Below are 20,332 nucleotides of genomic sequence, written 5' to 3'. Positions count from 1 at the left end.
CACAACCTGGTCAGCAAATTTAGAGCTAGAGTAATTTTGAGTATGTAAAAGAAATCGATAATAGCCTTTAAAGTCTTTCTCCATGCTTTATCTTGATAGATACGAAGCAATGGGTTCTTCTTATTTATATTATAGCTAAGAATAATACCGATCTACCATATAACTGGCGAATTTAGAGTTAGGTTAGTCTTAAGCATATCAGCAAATCCAACCTAGAATCTAAAGTCTAGATTAATATTTCAGCTGAATAGTTACAGTACTATTGTTTCTGCTAATTGAGCCTATCGAGAATAGGAGCTATCTCAAAATCTTCTATACTCACGAATATTCCTCAGATACTAATCGAGAGCCTTCTGTAAATTGCATTTGATCTCAAGGCATATCAGAATTAGTGATTGTATGTCCGAAATTTAGGGTTACAACACAGAATTAGAATAATAAGTGCCAGGATACTATTAAGGTAGTCATCGGTATGTATGGCCGCTCAAATTAGCTTAAGCTATGACTATATTTATAGAAAACCCTTTTCTACAGTTAGTATTTATTTATTGTTAATTTTGCAAACCAGAAATAGGTATTTAGTCTTTATTAATGGCATTAATAGCTCAATATTTGAGGTTTTCGAAAATAAGATTGAACTAGGTAACAAGCAGCAGGGTGCTGTTGATTAATTTGCTTGAAAGATTATTAAGGCTGTTTACTACTCTACGGTATAATCCTTAAAGATTGTTCAACTAATTTCTCATCAACCAATGATTGCAAATCTCCGGCAATGACTAATTTAGGTATTTGCCTTCACTAATAGCATCAATAGTTGATTATATCTTTTCTATATGAATGCAAGGTGATATCTTCCTCTGAAAGTATCGTGTTCACGACAGTCAGATACTCACTGCTATTACCTCATCCATTGAGATTTAGCTCTTTGTCAATATATCAATCTCTAAGCTTTAGATTTTTAAGAAAAAATATTGAATGATATTGATCATACGTATAAAATTACACATAGCTTACGAGAATTGGAAGAGAATAGCAAGCTTACATTATCAACTTGCTAACATTAGCTATATTTAGTCTCTTTTTATATCATGGTATACGCGTAAATTATACAATATAATCCGATGGTATTTTGCGTACAGTTTGCAGCCTATAATTTGCAATAAAACTTAGAATCAACAGGTGTACTATTATACGTTATAGCAAGAAACGTAGCACCAGATTATTAACGTTAATTATAGTCTCTTCCTATGCCACGGTATAATCTGATGGCATCTTGTGTATACGTTATAATCTATAGCCTACAATTTGGAATTAAATAAGCAGTTAAACAATATGTTTAATTGCACTCGCAAACACTCACGTACACCGATATCATCAAATATTGTAAATAAGGAGCCGAATTTAAATCATAAAAGTATTCACCGAAAAAGCTCCTTTTATCTTATGCTACAGTACGTCAACAATGTCATCGAAAAAACATTATTGCACAACACAGCGGATTGCATTAATTCTGCAGCAGAAGAAACCAACAATTTGATGATACAAGCAGTATTCAACCGTAATTCTACATTAAATAAACAGGATATTTTAACCATGTAGACAATCAACAGTTGACCGACTGATTCTAATATACGGTAAAGAGAATATTTTTTGATGGAGGTGATTAACACTATTGATTACGTTAATTGCAGTTACAATAACTGTCATGCTATGATGACAGAAGTAGCAATAATCATCCGTTGAATGAAAAGTTTATATTAGGATATTAAGATAATAACTTCTGTGAGCATTTAAACTCAGGCATCATATTACCATACATAACCACAAAAATGATGAATCAACGGTTGGCTGACTGATTCTAATCTATAATAAAGAGTATAATTTTATTACATATTTTACGATAGACGTAATTATAATTGATAATATTAAATGTAATTAGAATAACTATGATGTTATGATGAAGGAGGTAATAATAAGTACGCGCTGAATGGAAAGTTTATCATACCATGATATTAAGAAATAACTTATGTGCGTGGTTTTAACTCTGATATCAAATTAAATCGTATTCTTATGTTCGAAGATAGATATCTTTCCTGTACCCTAACAGTAATCTGAGAATTCTTATTTTAAAATTCGATTATGTAATTATCATGATGGATAAATAAGGTACAGAATGCAACCATATGAAACCATATGTAGCATTATGTAATTGAATAACTAATAATATCGATATACTATTCGATAAGCATGAAATTGAATAGTAAATACATGTATTTACGATTGGGTAGGCGATACTCCACAAAAGATTTTGCACAAGGATCAACTTATTCAATAATCTTATAAAGTAAATTACCACTATTTGCAAGCAATTAGCGGACTAAATAGTGTCTTGACCCCATTGAAAAAATATTTAGTGCTTTACTCATCAATTCTTTCGGCACCGTAGGGATTGCGGAAAATTGTAGATCAGCTATTTAGTCTTGATTTAAATATACTATAATGATAAGTAGTATTAATGGATTGTTATTCTACCTTCGAATAATGTACGACCTTGATAAAGTTTTGCCACTATTACACACCTGCTTCAGTAGTGCATAAATATAAATAACATCTATTTAATTGCAATAATGCGGATACATAAGTAGATACTTATGCTAAAATATCGCATTTTTCTTATTGCAGATTAAATAAAAAGTATTAAGGAATAGAGGAGCAACGAAGATACGAAGTATGTTTAAAACTGTAAATTACGCCAGGTTATACACTCATGAAGGTTGTAATATGTATTTACTTGGAATATTATTTCAAAATTATCAAATAACATGTAGCTATGGAAACATCAATCATGGTCATTATGTTATAGTATATGACAGGAAATGGTTATAATTTCTTTCTGCCTTAAATACCTGGTACAGTGGTGGTTGTTGTAAGAATATTCTAAATAAGCAGTGAATAGAAAGAAATTTAACAATTGTTATAATTGCATTGCAGTTGTAGTGTTTATTGCATATTTAATTTAGGTTTATCTGAATCTAAACTCGTTTCCATTATAGTAATACTTCAGTATACAAAATAAGAACTACAAGATACACAGAGAATTGGATGTTTAAACGCATTTACTAAATTCGTGCTTTCCTTTCGAGTGATTGTTATAATAAATTGAATACTATTTACCTATATCATGTTATTTGCATCAACTAACCATTAGTACTTTTAATTTGAAATCACTTTCAAACTTCGTAAGAAATACATAAATTTATATGTATACATTTAAGATACTGAAAGTATAGTAACTAACATAAATTAAATGCCTAGTATATAGATAATAGCAATTACTACTGGGCTGATACCTCGTCTGAATAATCCTCTGGGTAAAACACCAAGTAAAAAATAGGTGAAATAAATGTATCCAAAAAGTACTCTACACACATATGAGTAATAATGCTATGAATTTTAAGAATTCTCCGAAAAATAATATTATAAATCAAATTACAGTTTATATTAACAGAAGACAAGCATTCACAAACATTCTTTATATGATGTAATAGATCTACCCAAGTTTACCCTATAATTAATTACAAAATGAATCGGATAAGAATAATCAAAAAGCTCTGATGGCGTCTAGAGCAAATAATCCCTGTTAATTTCTTAACTTTATTAGTAGAAATGGAAGATTTACTATACAGTATCATAACGATGATGTTACGAACATCAAAGAACTAATAGAGCTAATCATTCTTACATCAATTGGAGTAAATTATACCAGGAAAGCGCTATTCTAGCTGGTGATGTAGCAAAATTTTGAATAGATTACTTACTATTCCATAAATATATTACTGTAAATGATTCTAATAAAAATAAGCTATGAATTCTATAGTATACATAAGATTAAGTAATCGAATATAGTTATTTATTGGATAGGCTTATTGGTTAATACTAATGAATAATGATTGTAAGAATAACATTTTTGCCTGCCTTTTTAAAAATTATATGTAGTGACTGCTTTCGACTTATCTTGACAGTCTTTGGAATAGGTTGGTTATTAGACTTACTACCAAGAAGGCTATCCCGTAACCTATCAAGTAGTTACTCATAGAAAGGATAATTTCTTTCCTTGGATTTTAAACGATTGTAGGTAGGCAATTACTGCTGTAGCCTATAATTATCAACCTCGCAATAGATAGCCCATTAAATTTGCTATCAGCTAGAGCTGCACATTAAATTTTGAATAGCGATAGTATAATCTACAAATTAATGATCACTACATATGCATTTTTGATCTACTTTTGCTAAAAACTAGACGCTTTAAGCCTATTGTCGTCATCGTGTTTAGCAAACGTTTAGTCAATCTGCTCTAGCTCTAGACATTCATTGGCTTTCAGAAATCTATGTTATGCAGTACAGGTAGTTAATTATCATTAATATAAAAAGAGTTATTTCTGTTAAAGCAATTTTTGTACAGTTGATTTCTAAAAGGTTTTATAAAATGACTACCTACATTTTCAAGTACGCATACCAGCCCTTTTATTAATAGTTCCGTTTAATGGGTGATAGAAAATATCGATGCTAATCCTTTTAATGTTCAATTGTTGGTTAAAGTTATATCATGCTATCTTTTGAATAAATTTTAAGAGAGAATCTAAAAGTGACACCAAAAAGGTTTTACATTTGTGTTAGATGTTTCTCATCTATCAAGTAAAAATCAAAAGTCTATATCTAGTATGTTATCTGCGGTGAGGCATGCAGGGCCAAGCTAGTTAGTTATTAATAAATTCGACAATTGTGCGGTAGTTATATGTACTCGTTGTTACAATAACTGACTGCTGATTAATCACTCTGGAAAGTCTATAACTGTAAATGTTCAGATTGTAGTCTAGGCGTGATCAATCAATTTGGTAGCGATATCCTTGAGTCTTACTTCAGTATCGAATATTTAACTATGGCCAGTTATAATGTCTATTCAAATAAACTCCTCCTTTCTAGAAGGATAATTACAGTAGCTAGCTAGATATAGCCAATGAATTAGTAACAATTCTAAGAGAGAATATTAATTACAATTAAAGATCTACAGAATGAAGCATAAACTACATAGATTTTCGATGTGATAGTACAAATGACACTAAAGGATTTTAAGCCTGTAACTATGCTAATTGCTTTAAAAACAAAGTCTGCCAACGCTTTAACGCACGGCATATACTAACAGACTAGTATCTAGACAAGTAAATGTATAGAGCAAAATCGTGTCCCTATCATTTTGCATTGAATTGACGATTACCAGACGTTTGCTTTGAGCGTTGTAAGGCATGTAAACAGAAATTCAAATACTGTAATGATTCTAACAAAATAATCAGAAATATCCAATTAAAACTTGAATTGAGTAATTGCAAAATTTGGAGCATCTGGATCACAATTTTGCAAGCTATTGACAATAGCTTGAATAGTTATTCGATTCTCTTTATGTTTATCGCAACATAACTGTACGAATTCATAATAATTTTTGTTCATCCTGTCAGTCCTTTCAGGGAATTTTTTCGCTGCTATCTCTCGTTGAATTTTTTGTGTATCGTCTTTATAGTGGTAATAGGGTAACGTGCCAAAGTTAAATATTTCCCACCAGGTTATACCAAAGCTCCATCGATCGGATTCTACTGAGAATTCATTATCTAATAAAACTTCGGGCGATATCCATCGAAGTTCCTTAATGGATTCTAGCTCTTGTTTAGACATGACTACATTAAACAGAAAATAATTAAGAATCGGAATTCGATGGTGATAATTCGCGTAATCAAACTTATATAGTTTTTAACAATTTTATCCAATTTCCACAAGTATGTATTGGTCAGAGCGAGTGAGGTTAAAGTGACAAACACTGTGATGTCGAGACGTTAGTCTCACAACTCTATGCGTATTTGTTTGTCTTAGAGAAATATAGTGCGACAAGTGCATTGCAAATTGCGATTACAGAAGGTAAAGTTTTTATTGGATACTAACGGCAAAATAGATAATATTAAAAGTTAAGACGAAGGATAAAATAGTTGTATTATTACAAACATTAAGGAGTCTATCATATCTTCTAATGAAGTTAATGGAAAGAATTTAAGTATCGCAGCTTTACTGCAGAAGTTTATAGAGGTCTAACTTGCTACTTGCTTCCATGTATTAATAAATTTTTCTCATAACTTCCTCACTATCTGTCTAATCCAGGTGAAATAAGTCCTTCTATTGATATCTCGATGTTTATCGTAGCTTAATACATACAGATTCTAGCTTCCATGAATTACTGAACTTCTCATACAGATTTCCGCTATCGGTAGACTATAATAGACAATTACTTACGCTATGTCATGGATATGGACTGTAGTTCAACAGAAATAGTTGTTAACACTAGCCGGTAGCACTGTTGGTAAGACATAAGTGGCTACTAGTTTCTTTTAGGCTACGCTTAATATTTATTCTCTTTTATACTTTAACCTGTGCGCGTTATTTTGATTATTTTAAACTTGAGATATTACCAATTACTAAAGACAAAGCTTTGCTATGACTTATATCACCTACTGAACCTGCTCTATCTGGAATCTAAAACATTGTAAATCAACTTGTTTGATAATTTTTATGGTCAATTTAATATTCTAGACAGTTTAATTTAATACCCTGCTATCAATTTTATAGCGCCATAGTAACATAAAATTTGTTGCATTATTAGATAATGCAGCACTCTAACCCCGAATAATATGTAGGAGTTTTGTCTGTGATCTTTTGCAATCCGATTATTGTCAATAACTGCATAATTTAATCAACTAAATAGTATTTAATTGTAAATCGATGCTCTTCTCTTGTAATAATAGACTTATTATTTGCTGTTATCAAAAGTATATGCTGCAATAGGAGTAATTTTGCTTGATCGAAAGCTCCTTAATAAATCATTCCCGTTTGACATTTAGCAGATTTTAGAACAGATCGTGTGTTCCACCTATAAGTGAATCCGTTTATTTCTCCATCAATTATTGTAAAGTGCTCATTTTAGTACTCACATTTATAGGTTCCGAAGCCAGTGATTTTAACTAGCTTGGTATCTATGTTAAACAGGCAACTTCTAGCCTTCAATCGACCGTGAATACATTTCAATTCGTGCAAGTGAGCTAGACCATTGGCGACCTGCTTGCTTATGTCCAGCAATTCTAAATTACCTAGTTGATCTATAATGATGACCAAATAATGGCGGTGGGAGTTAATAACAAAATTATCTGGTTCTAAAATTCATTGCTTTCACACTGACATACATTTATGTTAAATCTAATAAATGACCATATTTATTTATTTACTGATTAAAGGAGTAAAAAATTATTCAAGAAAGCAAATTAATGTAAACTATAGAAATATTGTCAACTTTCGCTATCGTGATATATCTATTTTGTGTAGGCTTAATTTTAAATGGGATTAAAATAACACTAAATACCAACCTTTCTGTTCCCTTAAATATTCTGAGAGCTTGATGCCTTTCTTAAATTCACTGATAATCTTAAATTGGTAATCAGTTACCAAGATATCTAGCACTTGTATAAGGTTATCTTGACGAGTGTTTGATCGAATAGCACGAAATTCACTCATCAAGTCTTCAGAGCTGTGTTTTGTAACTTCAGTAACAGCTACGTGAGTTTGTTCATTTTTTTTACGATATAGCCCTTCTCTAATAAAATAGCCAGATTTTTTTGTAAGACAGTAGTGTTCGCACACTGCACGATGGTAATTATCGATCGGTGATATTAGGGACAAATTTTTTTCCGTTAGCGTCCCTCCACCTTTAGAATAATGTTCAATCAGTTCTTGGATGGTAGGGAAGTATGTTGTCGGTTTCTTTACGATCCAATAGCCCTATTGTAGAAAGACAATTTTAGTAGCATTTAAAACAATTTATAAATTTACTTAAGAATATACTTTATTTAGGATTATCTATTATTTCGTTTTATTATTCAAAAATTTCGATAAATAATATTTATATGCGATCGCCTGTATAGGTTCGACTCAAGTCATACCTACTTCAGCTTTCTGTCAACAATAATATTACTTTACAAGATTCTCGCAGTTTGAAATTAAAAAACCTTAAAAATCGACAAATATCTCAGATTGCCAATACAGTAGTACCTTTGTCTCGTTGCCATAAATAACAAATTTCGTAAACGTAGATATTCTTCCAGGAGTTAGATATAAACGTAAGTTTGTTACGTATTCATTTTGTTTCTTTCCTTGTGCTGTGTCAGACCATTTTATAAGGTACTTGCCATCATTTAATCTACCCAACTCTGCCACTTCATTTTCTTGTATATTCCCCCAAAAGTAAGGCTTTCTCTAAATTTCAGTAAAGATAATTACACTATTAACGAAAACATCGGTTATTAGTTTATCTACCAAGTTAACCGTTATGTTAGATGGAACGCTCTGGAACGAAATTATGATGAATATGGCATGATCCATTGAGTTACCATTACTCGATTTTGCAATTATCTTAACATTGAAAGTGTAGTTTTCTAGATTCACAAATATATTTAGATAAAGAAGAATTTTTCGCTTATGTATTAAAAATGATCTCTCATTTGATACTTGGTTTTGGTTTGCATGCTTGCGTGATATATAACGCAAACTTTAAAGTAGTTGATAGATTGTTTCTTATTAGCTTGGACTAATTATACTTGATATACAGTTCTACAGCAATCTGCTATTTAAATTAAAGTGCAACGTATTTTTTTTGAAATTCAGTTAAGGGAAGTTATATCTATAATTCTAGGATATATCTATTAAAACCCAATGTTAAGAGGGTAAATTTCTTCTAGTTAATTACAAAGTATACGTAAATCGTACTTACAATTACTTCCGGTAATTCAGGACAAGCTTTTACGGATTGGTCGCTTAAAAATCTCTTTTCACGACTGTGTAAGTCTTCCCAGGCTTTTATTACATCCGATTCGTAGAACAAAATTGCCTTTGGTTCTTCAACTAACATCAGATACATATAGATGAATATTAGCATAGAAAATTATTACCTATATAAATCGATAATTACTTGTTCATTGTTTGTGGTATACAAAAAGGAGAAACTCACCGTTGTTTATCTTCTCCTCGATTAAATCACAAATTTCCTCATAATGTTTAACTTTCGATTTTTCGAGATGAATTTTCAGCTCGGTTTCATAATTTAATCTAAAATTAAGTAAATAGCCGTTATATTGGCATTCGATCAAAATCTAATTTTCTCTAAAATATACCGGTACCGTATAAATATCAATCTTATACATTCTACTATAGTATTATTACTACAATTGACGATTTACTGTATTACGATATCTTTACTATATCTATTGCTAATTATATCAAATTAATCACGAATCTACTATTATACTGTAAACTGTTACTACAATTTAGGAGAAATGCAAATAGCAAAGCTTCTAAATCATTTTTAATTATCCTTAGCTTACATGGACTGCAAAGATCCATTTGCGCCGAAATCTGGTTCGGATAATTCAGCTTTTATATCATCCAATTTCTTGATCGTGGCAGTAATCTTGTAAATGTTTGCATACAACGATAAAAAATAGGATAAAATCATATGAAGGACATTTATAACTTAACTATTAAATAGATCGATTGTTCTTTAATATGACGTAAGATAATTATTATCAATTTTCGTGTCCGTGATATAAGGCAACTTCTACGTATGAATTGGCGTATGATCCAGTTAAGTCGTTATTATTCAATTGAAAGGTAACTAAATGAACTTATTTACAAATCGTATCAAAATTAACCATATAATCTCGAAGGTCTGCAAATTTATCGAAATAAATGACCTGTAAACAAGTAAGTACATATGAATGCTAAACTTATATTATTGCAAGATATGCAATGAATACACCTGTTTAGAGCGATTACCAAGAATATCAGATTTCTATCAATTATTTCTAAGATGTGGTTATTTTTCTCAGACTGGTATGTAAAAATGGTCGAAATAGAATAACTACAATTATAGTCAAAGGAGTAACTTTCGTAGGCTACAATTTGCAATTTTCACTAAACAAAATATGGAACTAGTAGAAATATAGTACTGTAATAGTTAACAAGAAAAATACGCTTAAACACTTTCATGCAAGCTGGGTAGATATCGTGATATGGGCTAAAGTGGCTTTGATAGAATTTTATAAGAGAGTATGTACTAGATTTAATTTTATGAAAGGGCCTTTCAAATGGCAGCGAGGAAGTCAATCCATTTTACTTTCAAATATAGTAGTTTATTTCCACTATGTTTCGATTTTAATTCAAACTGTATTATTTACCTCGGGGTAGGCTACTTCGAGGGTTTTCTTTCGCATATCTGCACATCTTTAGTGATTAACAATAAGGGTAATATATTGATTTTGATTTAAATGCTCCTTTTTATATTTATCGTTTAATCTATTTGACATAATACTTCTAAAGGTACGATAACGGAAAGTAATACTCACAATTCCTTTAATGAAGAAAGAGTGAAATCGTTGATGGATAAAGAACTTAACAGCGAAATAATCTTAACTCCCAGTCTATTTGCTCTATAAATATTTATCAAATTGACATAATATGATATAAGAAAACAGAAACCAGAATAAAATATTATTGACGATAAATTTAAATACCAGACGCGCAATTTTTAAACTTACTCTTGGCTGCGTTGTATTGCCAGAACTAAATCTTGACGATTCCAGTAAGGCGATTCCTCTTGCCTTGGGGATATAATAGGGTCATAGATATGTTTATTAAAATATCTTGCAGTCAGTTTGTAGTCATCATAAAGACTATCGGAATTTTCTGTCGATGGAAATTCCTTTTCTAATTTCTTTTTGTTCCAATATTCAAGTCCCTCTGTATTAGTATTCACATTAGTTAATCTCAAATTGGACGTCGGCTCGGCCTGTACATATGCTAGCTTATCGTTTTTACCCAATCTAGGCGATTGATCAGATCTAAAAACAAGAAATATTAGTAATGAAGTAGCTATTGTATGGTAGTAATTCCTAGCTATGATATACCGTAAAGCACCCTACTATTGGACATGCTAGCTAATAATAGAATAACTTGAGCAAAGTGAACTGATAAAGTTGAAAGATTATCACCCAGATATAAAGTAAGTAGGGTTATACGTAGGGCTGAAGAAATTATAACTAAATGTATTCGGAATACGTTAATTTTATATATTGAATCGATATCAATATCGTCGGTATCATGTGGAAAAAGAAATTTTGCCTTTAAGTAGTTTTGTCTGTCAATATCAACATAAATCCATTTATGTGTTGTAATTACTGGTGATAGGGAAACGATTAAGCATAGTTTATAATAATATTGATATAGTTTAAAAATAGCTATCTTTCAAGATAAAATAGGGTGGCTAGGTCAAGGCCAGCCGCATGAAAGATACTAGTGTTTTGCTATATGGATACCTACACTGTAGTAAGGTTATAGATCTAAATACTTTTAATCTACGAAAATTTTTAATCCTGAAGCTCGAGTAATGCTAATTCTTTCATTAAGTATTGCAGAATATACTGTATCCATTGCATAAATGAATAATTTTTGTGAAAATAGTCACAAGAAATGAATTACTATTTTACCTAATAGTAGAAGTGTCATCCCCAGCGGAATTTTGAACGGAATCTGTATCGTAGCTATTTTCATTCTCGTTTCTAAAATTACAGAACAGAAATTGCGCACGCCAATAGAAACATTCAAATTAAGAAATAAAATATTGTAAGAATGTAATTGCATAATATTGCTAATTTGAAAGCTCTTATAACTTACGTATCTTGTCTTATGAATATTTCTTGATTAGAAAAAAAAGGTGAATCAAGCGTACTGCAAAATTTGTCTAAATTGGTATTCCTACATCCAACGTAAAGTAAAGCAAAGGTAAACTCTCAAGCTCTACAACGAATGAAACTATAACAACGCAGTCTGAATACTTCATTATAGTATTAAGAAGTAGATCGAATTTAATCTCTAAGTGCAATTGTCATGGAGCACAATGAAGTCTTGATAATTAATTTTTAATTATCAAAATCGAATTAGAATAATTTTTGTCCTTGCTTACAGTTAGTATTTATTACAGATATTTCTGTTTAAATGAATATGGCTTACATAGACAGCCTTTAAAAGCAAATATCTTACCATTTAGCCATTAAAGCATTGCGATAAACTTGTAGTTGCTCAAACAAATCAGTAAAAATATGTTCTTGTTGGTGTTTTCCAATTTCCAAAGTTAGCTCAGATACAACGACCTCGTTATTGAATGCATGATAGTCCTTTAATAATTTCTCAAATTGATTTTTTGCTGACTTTACCATGCAGCGAGTTTCGGATATATACATCTGTCCGATTAAACTTTCACGGATTTGTATTAATTGCTCTCTCTTGTCCTTATAATCTTCATAAAGGCTTTGATGTTTGTGATGTAATTCAGCGTAATGGTTATTTACTTCTTTTTGATAATCCTTTATTTTTTGAATTATCGCTTGCAGCTCTTTATCAACTTCCTTCATTTCTTCCCACTGACTCTGTAAAGCCTCATTACGTCGACTAACGCTGTTTATCATGGATCGAAGTGTCTTTGCTGATTGATCCTGTAAGATCTTTAGTCATATCAATACAATGTTTAGAGGTGAATATCTTAAAATTGCCTACTATTTTAGCATGATATTAGAAGTGATTCTATCAGTGAAAGTTTTGATAGAACTAAAATATCATAATAAGCATAACTTGGTTATTATAATAAGGCTATATTGACAATAAATACAGTACACAACTGCACATCTTGTCATGCCATTGTCAGTCTGATGATATGTATCAAAGGTAATGTAAAAACTAGATATTGTATTAGCCCACCCTGAAATTATACAGTACAGTAGTTGCTTAATAACCGTAATGATTCTGATCATTATTTTAACGGTATAGTTCTTATAAACAGCTGTGTTAAAAATCACCTATAATTGCGTTTGAGTTGCTCCAAGGAAATATGATATTTATTGTCAACTAAGGTATTTCTTGTCTCTGTATGATAAATTGCAAATACGAGTATGCAGAGTCCGTAGAGAGCTAATGATCCAGATACATGATACTACTATATCTAACTCTCAGTTTATTCGGTACAGTTAGATATTGAAATATCTAATAAAATATGTATGATTTAAAGCATAAAATGTACAATTTGCGTGAATAAACTTACTTATGAAATGTACTGTATCATCTACATAGTATCATTCTCACTAATACCGATTATAAAGAGTTATTCCCTATTATTACCCAGCAAATTCTGAGAGAAATTACAGAAGGATCTGGCACAACCATATCAATACGTTGCTTACCATCGAAATGAAGCAAAATGTGTAAATTACGGTGTTGAAAGCTAAGATCAAATTCTATAGATGCAAAATTTAAGAGACGTGTACTGGCAATACAGTGTATGATAACTGAAAAGTTTCTATATATAATGGACAGAAGTTTTCTTATTTTCGAAAAATAAATAAATCGAAATCAATATTACTTATTTGTATGGCCTTAATAATATTCTCTGGCTATTCATATTGTAATTTTTGCAGTAAAAATATGATGGTAAAGTACGCTACGTACTTCTTTTCTACGATAAATACTAATATAGTTTGTAATAATATCTTCTTTAAGTAGCGTAAGGTATTTTAAGGTAGACGATGATAGAAGGTATAAAGGATTTTATTGAGATACAAGTTACAGGCTAACAATGATATGGTTGTTATAGATAAGGTATTTGAGATAGCAGGAACGTAAGGAACTGACTAACGAGTTAGCGTACAAGGGTATTTATAGGTTTTAGATGGGATTGAGATAGTGTCTTTATATGTATAGCATGTCGTCTATATGTGGTCATGATGTCGTACATTATGAATGTAATACAATACAGTACTTAAACGGTATATGATAAGTATTCGTATATTAGGATATTACTATACTAGGCATCTTCTATATAAGATCATAATGTTACATAGTTCTTCTGGTAAAAGCTTTTACTTGATAAGGGTTAATATACACCGTGTTGTAGTAATTTCAGCGAATTATATTTTACAGTAGTGCTTTGAAAGTTTATATATAAATATATATTGTAACTTGATGCACGGTAAATACTATGTGACATAGCATAATTAGTTGTGCTAATAAAGTAATAGTAGATAATGAGTGGTTTGATGAAATGATGTAGACATGCAGTATTATTTGTGCTATCTACACAAAAGGTCGTAGCTGATGGCCATATACCGTAAAGTCCTCTTTTGAGAAATTTAAAACTATGATTTTTAATTCATTATTTCGCTTGCAACGGTTGCGATGCATTTGTAAGTTCTATTCAGGTCCAATAGCATCATTTTTTCGTATCACACTTCCGTGCCGACATATGAGTTATTTGAAGTTTCAACTTTGAACTTGCACGAAAATTTACTTTCGATTGACTGAGATGGAAGCTTATAGCATTTATTAACGGTCACGAATTAATGCTTCTTGATGTCATTCCTCTCTTTTCAGTCGATATTTTCTACTGATAACAATAGATTTAACTAACTTTAATTACTTATGAGCACCACATCATGAACGTATTAGTAAGACGTCATAACATTCCGAAAAACTGATGATATGTACCTTCCTTTGATGCTAGATTTTAATCCTAAAATTGAACGAAGCTTTTCATACTCAGCGAAGAATGAGGTAATGAAATGTTAATGAAAGTTCATACTAGTTAATGATCATAACTGATTGCTTGTTACGCTTTAGAAATCAAGTTCTGAGTAATTTTCTGTAAGTGTGATGACGCTAACTAAATCTATTTTAATAGAGATCATCTTTATCTTAAGACAGGCATAAATTAAGAACTAATCAGCGAGTAGTTGAGCATTAATAATCAAGATCAATAACGCAGAAAGTTCGATTTGATGACATAAGTACTGTAATGCTAACAGAGTCTTAAATAGTTTATCTATTTGCATCTGTTGTGCGCTAGTTACCTTAAGATCGTTATCTAAGGGCTTATCGTATAAATCTTGGATGTCTGTAGAGAAATGTTCACTCTTTTCGATGTAGCTACGCAAAGTCGCTAAGATTTGTGAAGTAAATTTATGGAGCGATTTCAGTCCTTTAACGAAGGCAAGTTCTGTATAACTTTCGGATAGAACTACCATGATTAGAGCAGAAGTAGAGTAGAATTTGAGTTGATTTCCGTTTTCTAACAGAGGCTTTCTGAACTTGCACCTCTAAGTGTATTTACGATCTCACACCCTTCGATAGCTTCAACTTAGTAAGAATTAACAACTAGTATGCGCTACTTTGGTAGTATTTGTTCTCCCATTACGCAGCTTAAGGCGAAATGATCTCTAAAGGACCGCTACCTAGGGAGTTTCAGATCATTAAAAGAATAGAATTGAATAAGCTCTATAGTATTGCACTAAGTAAATAAAAAGCTAATTGTAATGTTAATTTAGCTTTTTCGTGAATAATATGCTAATGATTACATCTACAATGATATTAGTACGATAGTAAACATTTATCGTCTCAGGTAATAGAATGCGGTACAAGTGCCGCTTCTTTAACTTGATCCTGATGTTATCATCTAATTGGGCATAGATTTACTAATATAGTACCAGTTTTTCTATAAAGACTTGAAAATAATAGGTAATAGTATTTTACTTGTACGATATGAGCGATTCGTCCCATATACCAGATAGTTTAATGATGTAAGCTGCAGTGTTGCCCTAAAAGTAGATTACAAGGCTGTATGTTTGCTGCTTAGATTGTAATATTGTACTGTATGTAATGAAATGAAATTTAACAAGAAATCAAAGTTCTGTCATATTGTAATGGATGGGTTTTTAACCTCTAGAATTCATAATCTGCTCACTGAAAATTTGAGTTATTGGAAATAAAGCAAATCTGTAATATGCCATACACTTCATTATACCAGAAATAATCTACAATTGCTTCATTTAATTACTGTACAACCAACTAATCTACGTCACAGACTTCTTTACTCCATACTACTAGCACATTTTTAAACCAGAACTGCTGCAATTACGTTTAATCAATATCCGTATTAACTTGGAGACATTTTTACTGTACAAATCTAATGAATTTAATTAGGCTTTCATTGAGTGATTTTTTTATTTATTTAGGCGTATAATTATATTAATTAGCTGGACTAGAGTAGGATGTATCGAAATCTAGATACTTATAATCGCTATCATATTAATACGGAAGTAATGAATGCTCTTATGTAACTGAACAATTGACTTAATTCACTATTCACTTCATATTAGTAACACAAGTTTACACAACTAATGGTTTAGAAAGTTCCACGGGATCAGTGATCTAGTTCTTGGAATGTAATACCAATATAAGGAAGTAGATAGTTACTTTATACCGTACCACATTAATCTTCATCTTGTTATTGTAGCATCTACGTTAATTTCTATTTCTAGTTACAATACTTTTCGTGCACATGGCAACTTGCCTGCATGCGACATCATATTTGAGTATCATCTAGTATAATCCAGGAGATAAGGCATACTCCTGCAGCAAATGTACGTATATGGTGACATATGTGTTGTATAGTTTTTCTAAGTCGAGAGAATTAAAATGCTTACCAAACATTAATTTATTTCCTTATTTACTCGTATAACCTTAAATGGCTTAAAAGTTTATATTACTAAATATCGCACCCGGTATAAAATTACACTAACGAAAAGAGAGAACTCAATGATTTCAATGCAGCACAATTCAATTTATCAAATATATCTTTTTATTCGTATCTTACACTTATATTATCCAGCCAGGACGGCAGGAATAATTTGTGTTGATTCTAATTGAATATCGGAGAAAGTATTGTAGCCGTAATATCAAAGGCATTTACAATTGCCAGCTTTTACTCGTACCTGAGGCAAGAGCGCTGAAGATAATCGAGATTTATTGAATATTTGATCATTGAATTGAACTTTATTGCTTTATTGGATAGATAAAATGTATGTGTATGAATTACGCATTCGACGTTAATTCTCTATTATTAGGGCCTACTACTTCCGTTGATTTGAAAATGCGTGTTTCAAATCTAGTTACATTGCGATGCTGATACAATCTGTGTGAGCAAGTTACCGACTCTTTTTAAAAGTACATAGATAGATGCATAAAGCTAATATTGGATTGTTTTCCTGTCCAAACCAATCACAATAGCAACCACAAGCGCGTCTACCTAGCTGTATCTTGATAAATACAAAGTATTCGATACTACAGAATGGTAGTTCGCAGTCAAATCTTTAGAAAGTTAAGGAAATGCTGTAAGCTATATCGGCTGCCAAGCTTTGAGAATAAAGCGTACGGCAGTTAAAGAGACTTTTAAAGCGCATGAGAAATTACTGAATTTAGAGATGTTTATCGCTGAAATACTGAATAATCATAGCATATGTCGCTCAGGGAGATCCCACACGTTGAACTTTGTGTGTTTGAGCATATTTGCTATATAGAACTGTATTTGCCGTTGTCACAAATTTCTTCTTTGTGAACGGTCAACTCCTCTAATAACTAATATCCTAATACACGCGGGGTACGTATAGGTAATCAATTGCTCGAAAAGTATTCAGCTAGAAAGTTAGTTTATTATATATTTATTGTGTTACTTGACTAGCCTTTATGACTACTGAATTTCGGAACTCCCTAGTCGTTGTGAGCTCGCTCCTTTTATACTCTCTGTGGCAAGGCATCATAACAGCCATACTAAAAATAACGCACGTCCGTTCCATTATGCTAGATTGCCAGAAATAGCATGATTTACAGTGATTTGAATCTTTTTAATTTTCTGTAAAGGAGAAGTGACGGCGCGAATCCAAGGTTAAAGCCATTTATTTCATGCAAAGACTGTATTCTAATGATACAGAGAAATTGCAGTATATAATGATACTCGTATTAGGCTATCAGTTACAAAGCTACTTTATAGTTCTATTAACACTAGTAAATATAATTGTTAAGTTTATTATTTAAATTGAGAATTAAGAAAAAAAACTGATCACTAAGCTAGCGATTTCTCTAAGCAGCTTGGATTTAATACGGTACTGGAGTACAGTACTGCGAGAGTTTTATAATGTATTCGTATATCCTTAGTCATCGTACGCTGATATTAAGGAATGATCTAGCATCAAACGCCAATAGGTAGCCAGAATGTCAAGGAAGAAGAAAGGTAAATTAAATTGATTTTATGAGGGGAACTTTACGATCAAGAAATTTACGTCGCGATGACATATCTGCATAAATTGTCACTTGTCGGTGTATTGCTACAACTGTATACGTACTTTTACTCCTTTTCTCTCTTTTCCTTGACATTCTCTCTACTTGTTGATATACAGTACATGATATACACGTACACGCCCAGCGTATGCCACTCATTTCCAAACAAGTTAATCTGCGGTACTTGCGCAAATATACTGTATATATCTATACAGTATATACACTGTATACAGTACTTGAAGAATAAAAAGAAAATAACCTTTACATTATTTTTGATGCGGGTATATTGTACTGTATATATATTTGTAGTGTAATATATGATTATTGTTATTTGTTTTTTATTTTTAATCGCCCACAAGCCTAAAGTAAAGTGACCTTCGGGCAAACAACTATCCGTGGGATTTACTGGACTATGAACTGTGAAGCCATCGAGGAAGTCATCGAAATTTTTTCCAACCACAACTGTGATTGTAAATACGAATAAAGACGAATAAGATTTGCTTTAGTTAATGTGCATATGTGATGGTAGCATAAGGATCTGGCATAGTGGACAGCTGCCGCGGCCTGGCCTCTGAGCCTGGACTATGGACTTGTAAAAATAAATAAGCTTTCAGGTTTCATTACAGTACAGTACAGTACACCAACTACTGTACACTGTACATTGTACAGTACAGTACAGTACTGTACCGTACAGTACAGTCCAAGTACTGTATAGTTTGCCTTGCTTGCTTCAAACAAAGGCTATCAAACAAAGGCTACTAATAATATAATTAATTATACAGTACAGTACAGTACTGTACTATGTACAGTACATTGTACTGTACAGTACTGTAATAGTCTACTGTAGGGTTCAATACGGTACTGTACGCACTGAGTCATACAAAGTAACATTGAGCTTTGAGAATGACTAATGACCAATTGACCATTGACCCCTCCTTTGTACTGTACTGTCTGTACAGACATGGTTATTGGTTTATTGGTCATTAGACTTCGAACAATGATATTGTTCGTTGTGCTTTCCGCCCAGTATTATATTTGTTAATTGTTTTCCAGCTTATTATTATTATTATTTTCGCAGAACTCAATATTACCACCGCGTGACCAGGTAGTAAGACTGTGATAGGTTGGTAGCGAAATAATACTGACCTACTGACCTCACAAAAGTTGCACATGATCTACAAGTCCTGCCCCTTTTCATGATGTCACAGGCGTCACTACCGTACTGTACAGTACAGTACTGTACTGTACGAATACTGTACTGTACGAATACTGTACAGTACTGTACAGTACAGTATGTGTAAAACTTTAGTAGTTGTGCAATAGTGTACCGTATAGTAGAGACCCTTTTTATTAGTCTAAGGGTCTCTAGAGTACAGTATTAGGATTTACCAATCCCACTTTTGATCATTAAATGTATCTGCAGGGTTGGATACTAAATATTGCAGTACTGTCCGTATCTGTTCCATCACTGGTCATTTTAAAAATTACCAGACATCTCTTGATCATTACGAGATGTACAGTACTGTGGGTAATTCATATTTCGTACTGTAGCTTACAGTACTGTAAATGTACTAAACAGTAATGTACCGTACTGTACATACAGTACTGTACTGTACTGTACAGTACTGTACACAATAATTCATTGCCGCATTGTACTGTACGGTACTGTACTGTACTGTACCGTAATTTACTTAAGGAAGTTAAATTGATCATTGACCGTCAAGTCGCGGCACGTGATAGCGAACTTTACCCATATTGGCTGAACGGTATGAAAAGTATGACCCCTATTATTCTGTAGCATGCGCGCACGCACGTTGGCAAAATCTTGATAGGTTACCTTTATAACAATGAATCACATATCACATGACAACATCGAAATCTATAAAAGGGGTGATCTTTCCTAGTCTGATTCACTCTAGTCGTCATTGTGACTGAAGTTTGGGAGGATCTTCGTGATTGTCAATACCCTGTCGTTTAGCAACGCTTTTACTTTTGTAATTTCTTGAAAACTTTTACTATCACGCTCTTGAAA

The 20,332-nt window shown here is 31.9% G+C and overlaps 2 protein-coding genes across 2 annotated transcripts; both read right to left on the bottom strand.

Moving 5' to 3' along the window:
* Positions 1-7,020: 7,020 nt before the first annotated feature.
* TRIADDRAFT_60255 (uncharacterized protein) lies at positions 7,021-10,358 on the bottom strand (the record flags this gene model as incomplete). The annotated part of the gene is made up of 8 exons (XM_002116167.1): positions 7,021-7,196; positions 7,461-7,872; positions 8,143-8,346; positions 8,861-8,991; positions 9,098-9,195; positions 9,471-9,556; positions 9,798-9,839; positions 10,323-10,358. 8 exons carry the CDS (start codon positions 10,356-10,358, stop codon positions 7,021-7,023), a joined length of 1,185 nt encoding a protein of 394 aa, XP_002116203.1.
* A 128-nt stretch (positions 10,359-10,486) lies between these two features.
* TRIADDRAFT_60254 (uncharacterized protein) lies at positions 10,487-12,608 on the bottom strand (the record flags this gene model as incomplete). The annotated part of the gene is made up of 5 exons (XM_002116166.1): positions 10,487-10,574; positions 10,683-10,985; positions 11,631-11,702; positions 11,818-11,898; positions 12,184-12,608. 5 exons carry the CDS (start codon positions 12,606-12,608, stop codon positions 10,487-10,489), a joined length of 969 nt encoding a protein of 322 aa, XP_002116202.1.
* Between the last annotated feature and the right edge of the window lie 7,724 nt (positions 12,609-20,332).

Source organism: Trichoplax adhaerens, genomic scaffold (assembly GCF_000150275.1).
Source record: "Trichoplax adhaerens TRIADscaffold_14 genomic scaffold, whole genome shotgun sequence".
Taxonomy (NCBI): Eukaryota; Metazoa; Placozoa; class Uniplacotomia; order Trichoplacea; family Trichoplacidae; genus Trichoplax; species Trichoplax adhaerens.
The sequence above is the reverse complement of the archived record's forward strand: the minus strand, read 5'-3'. Positions and strand labels throughout refer to the sequence as shown.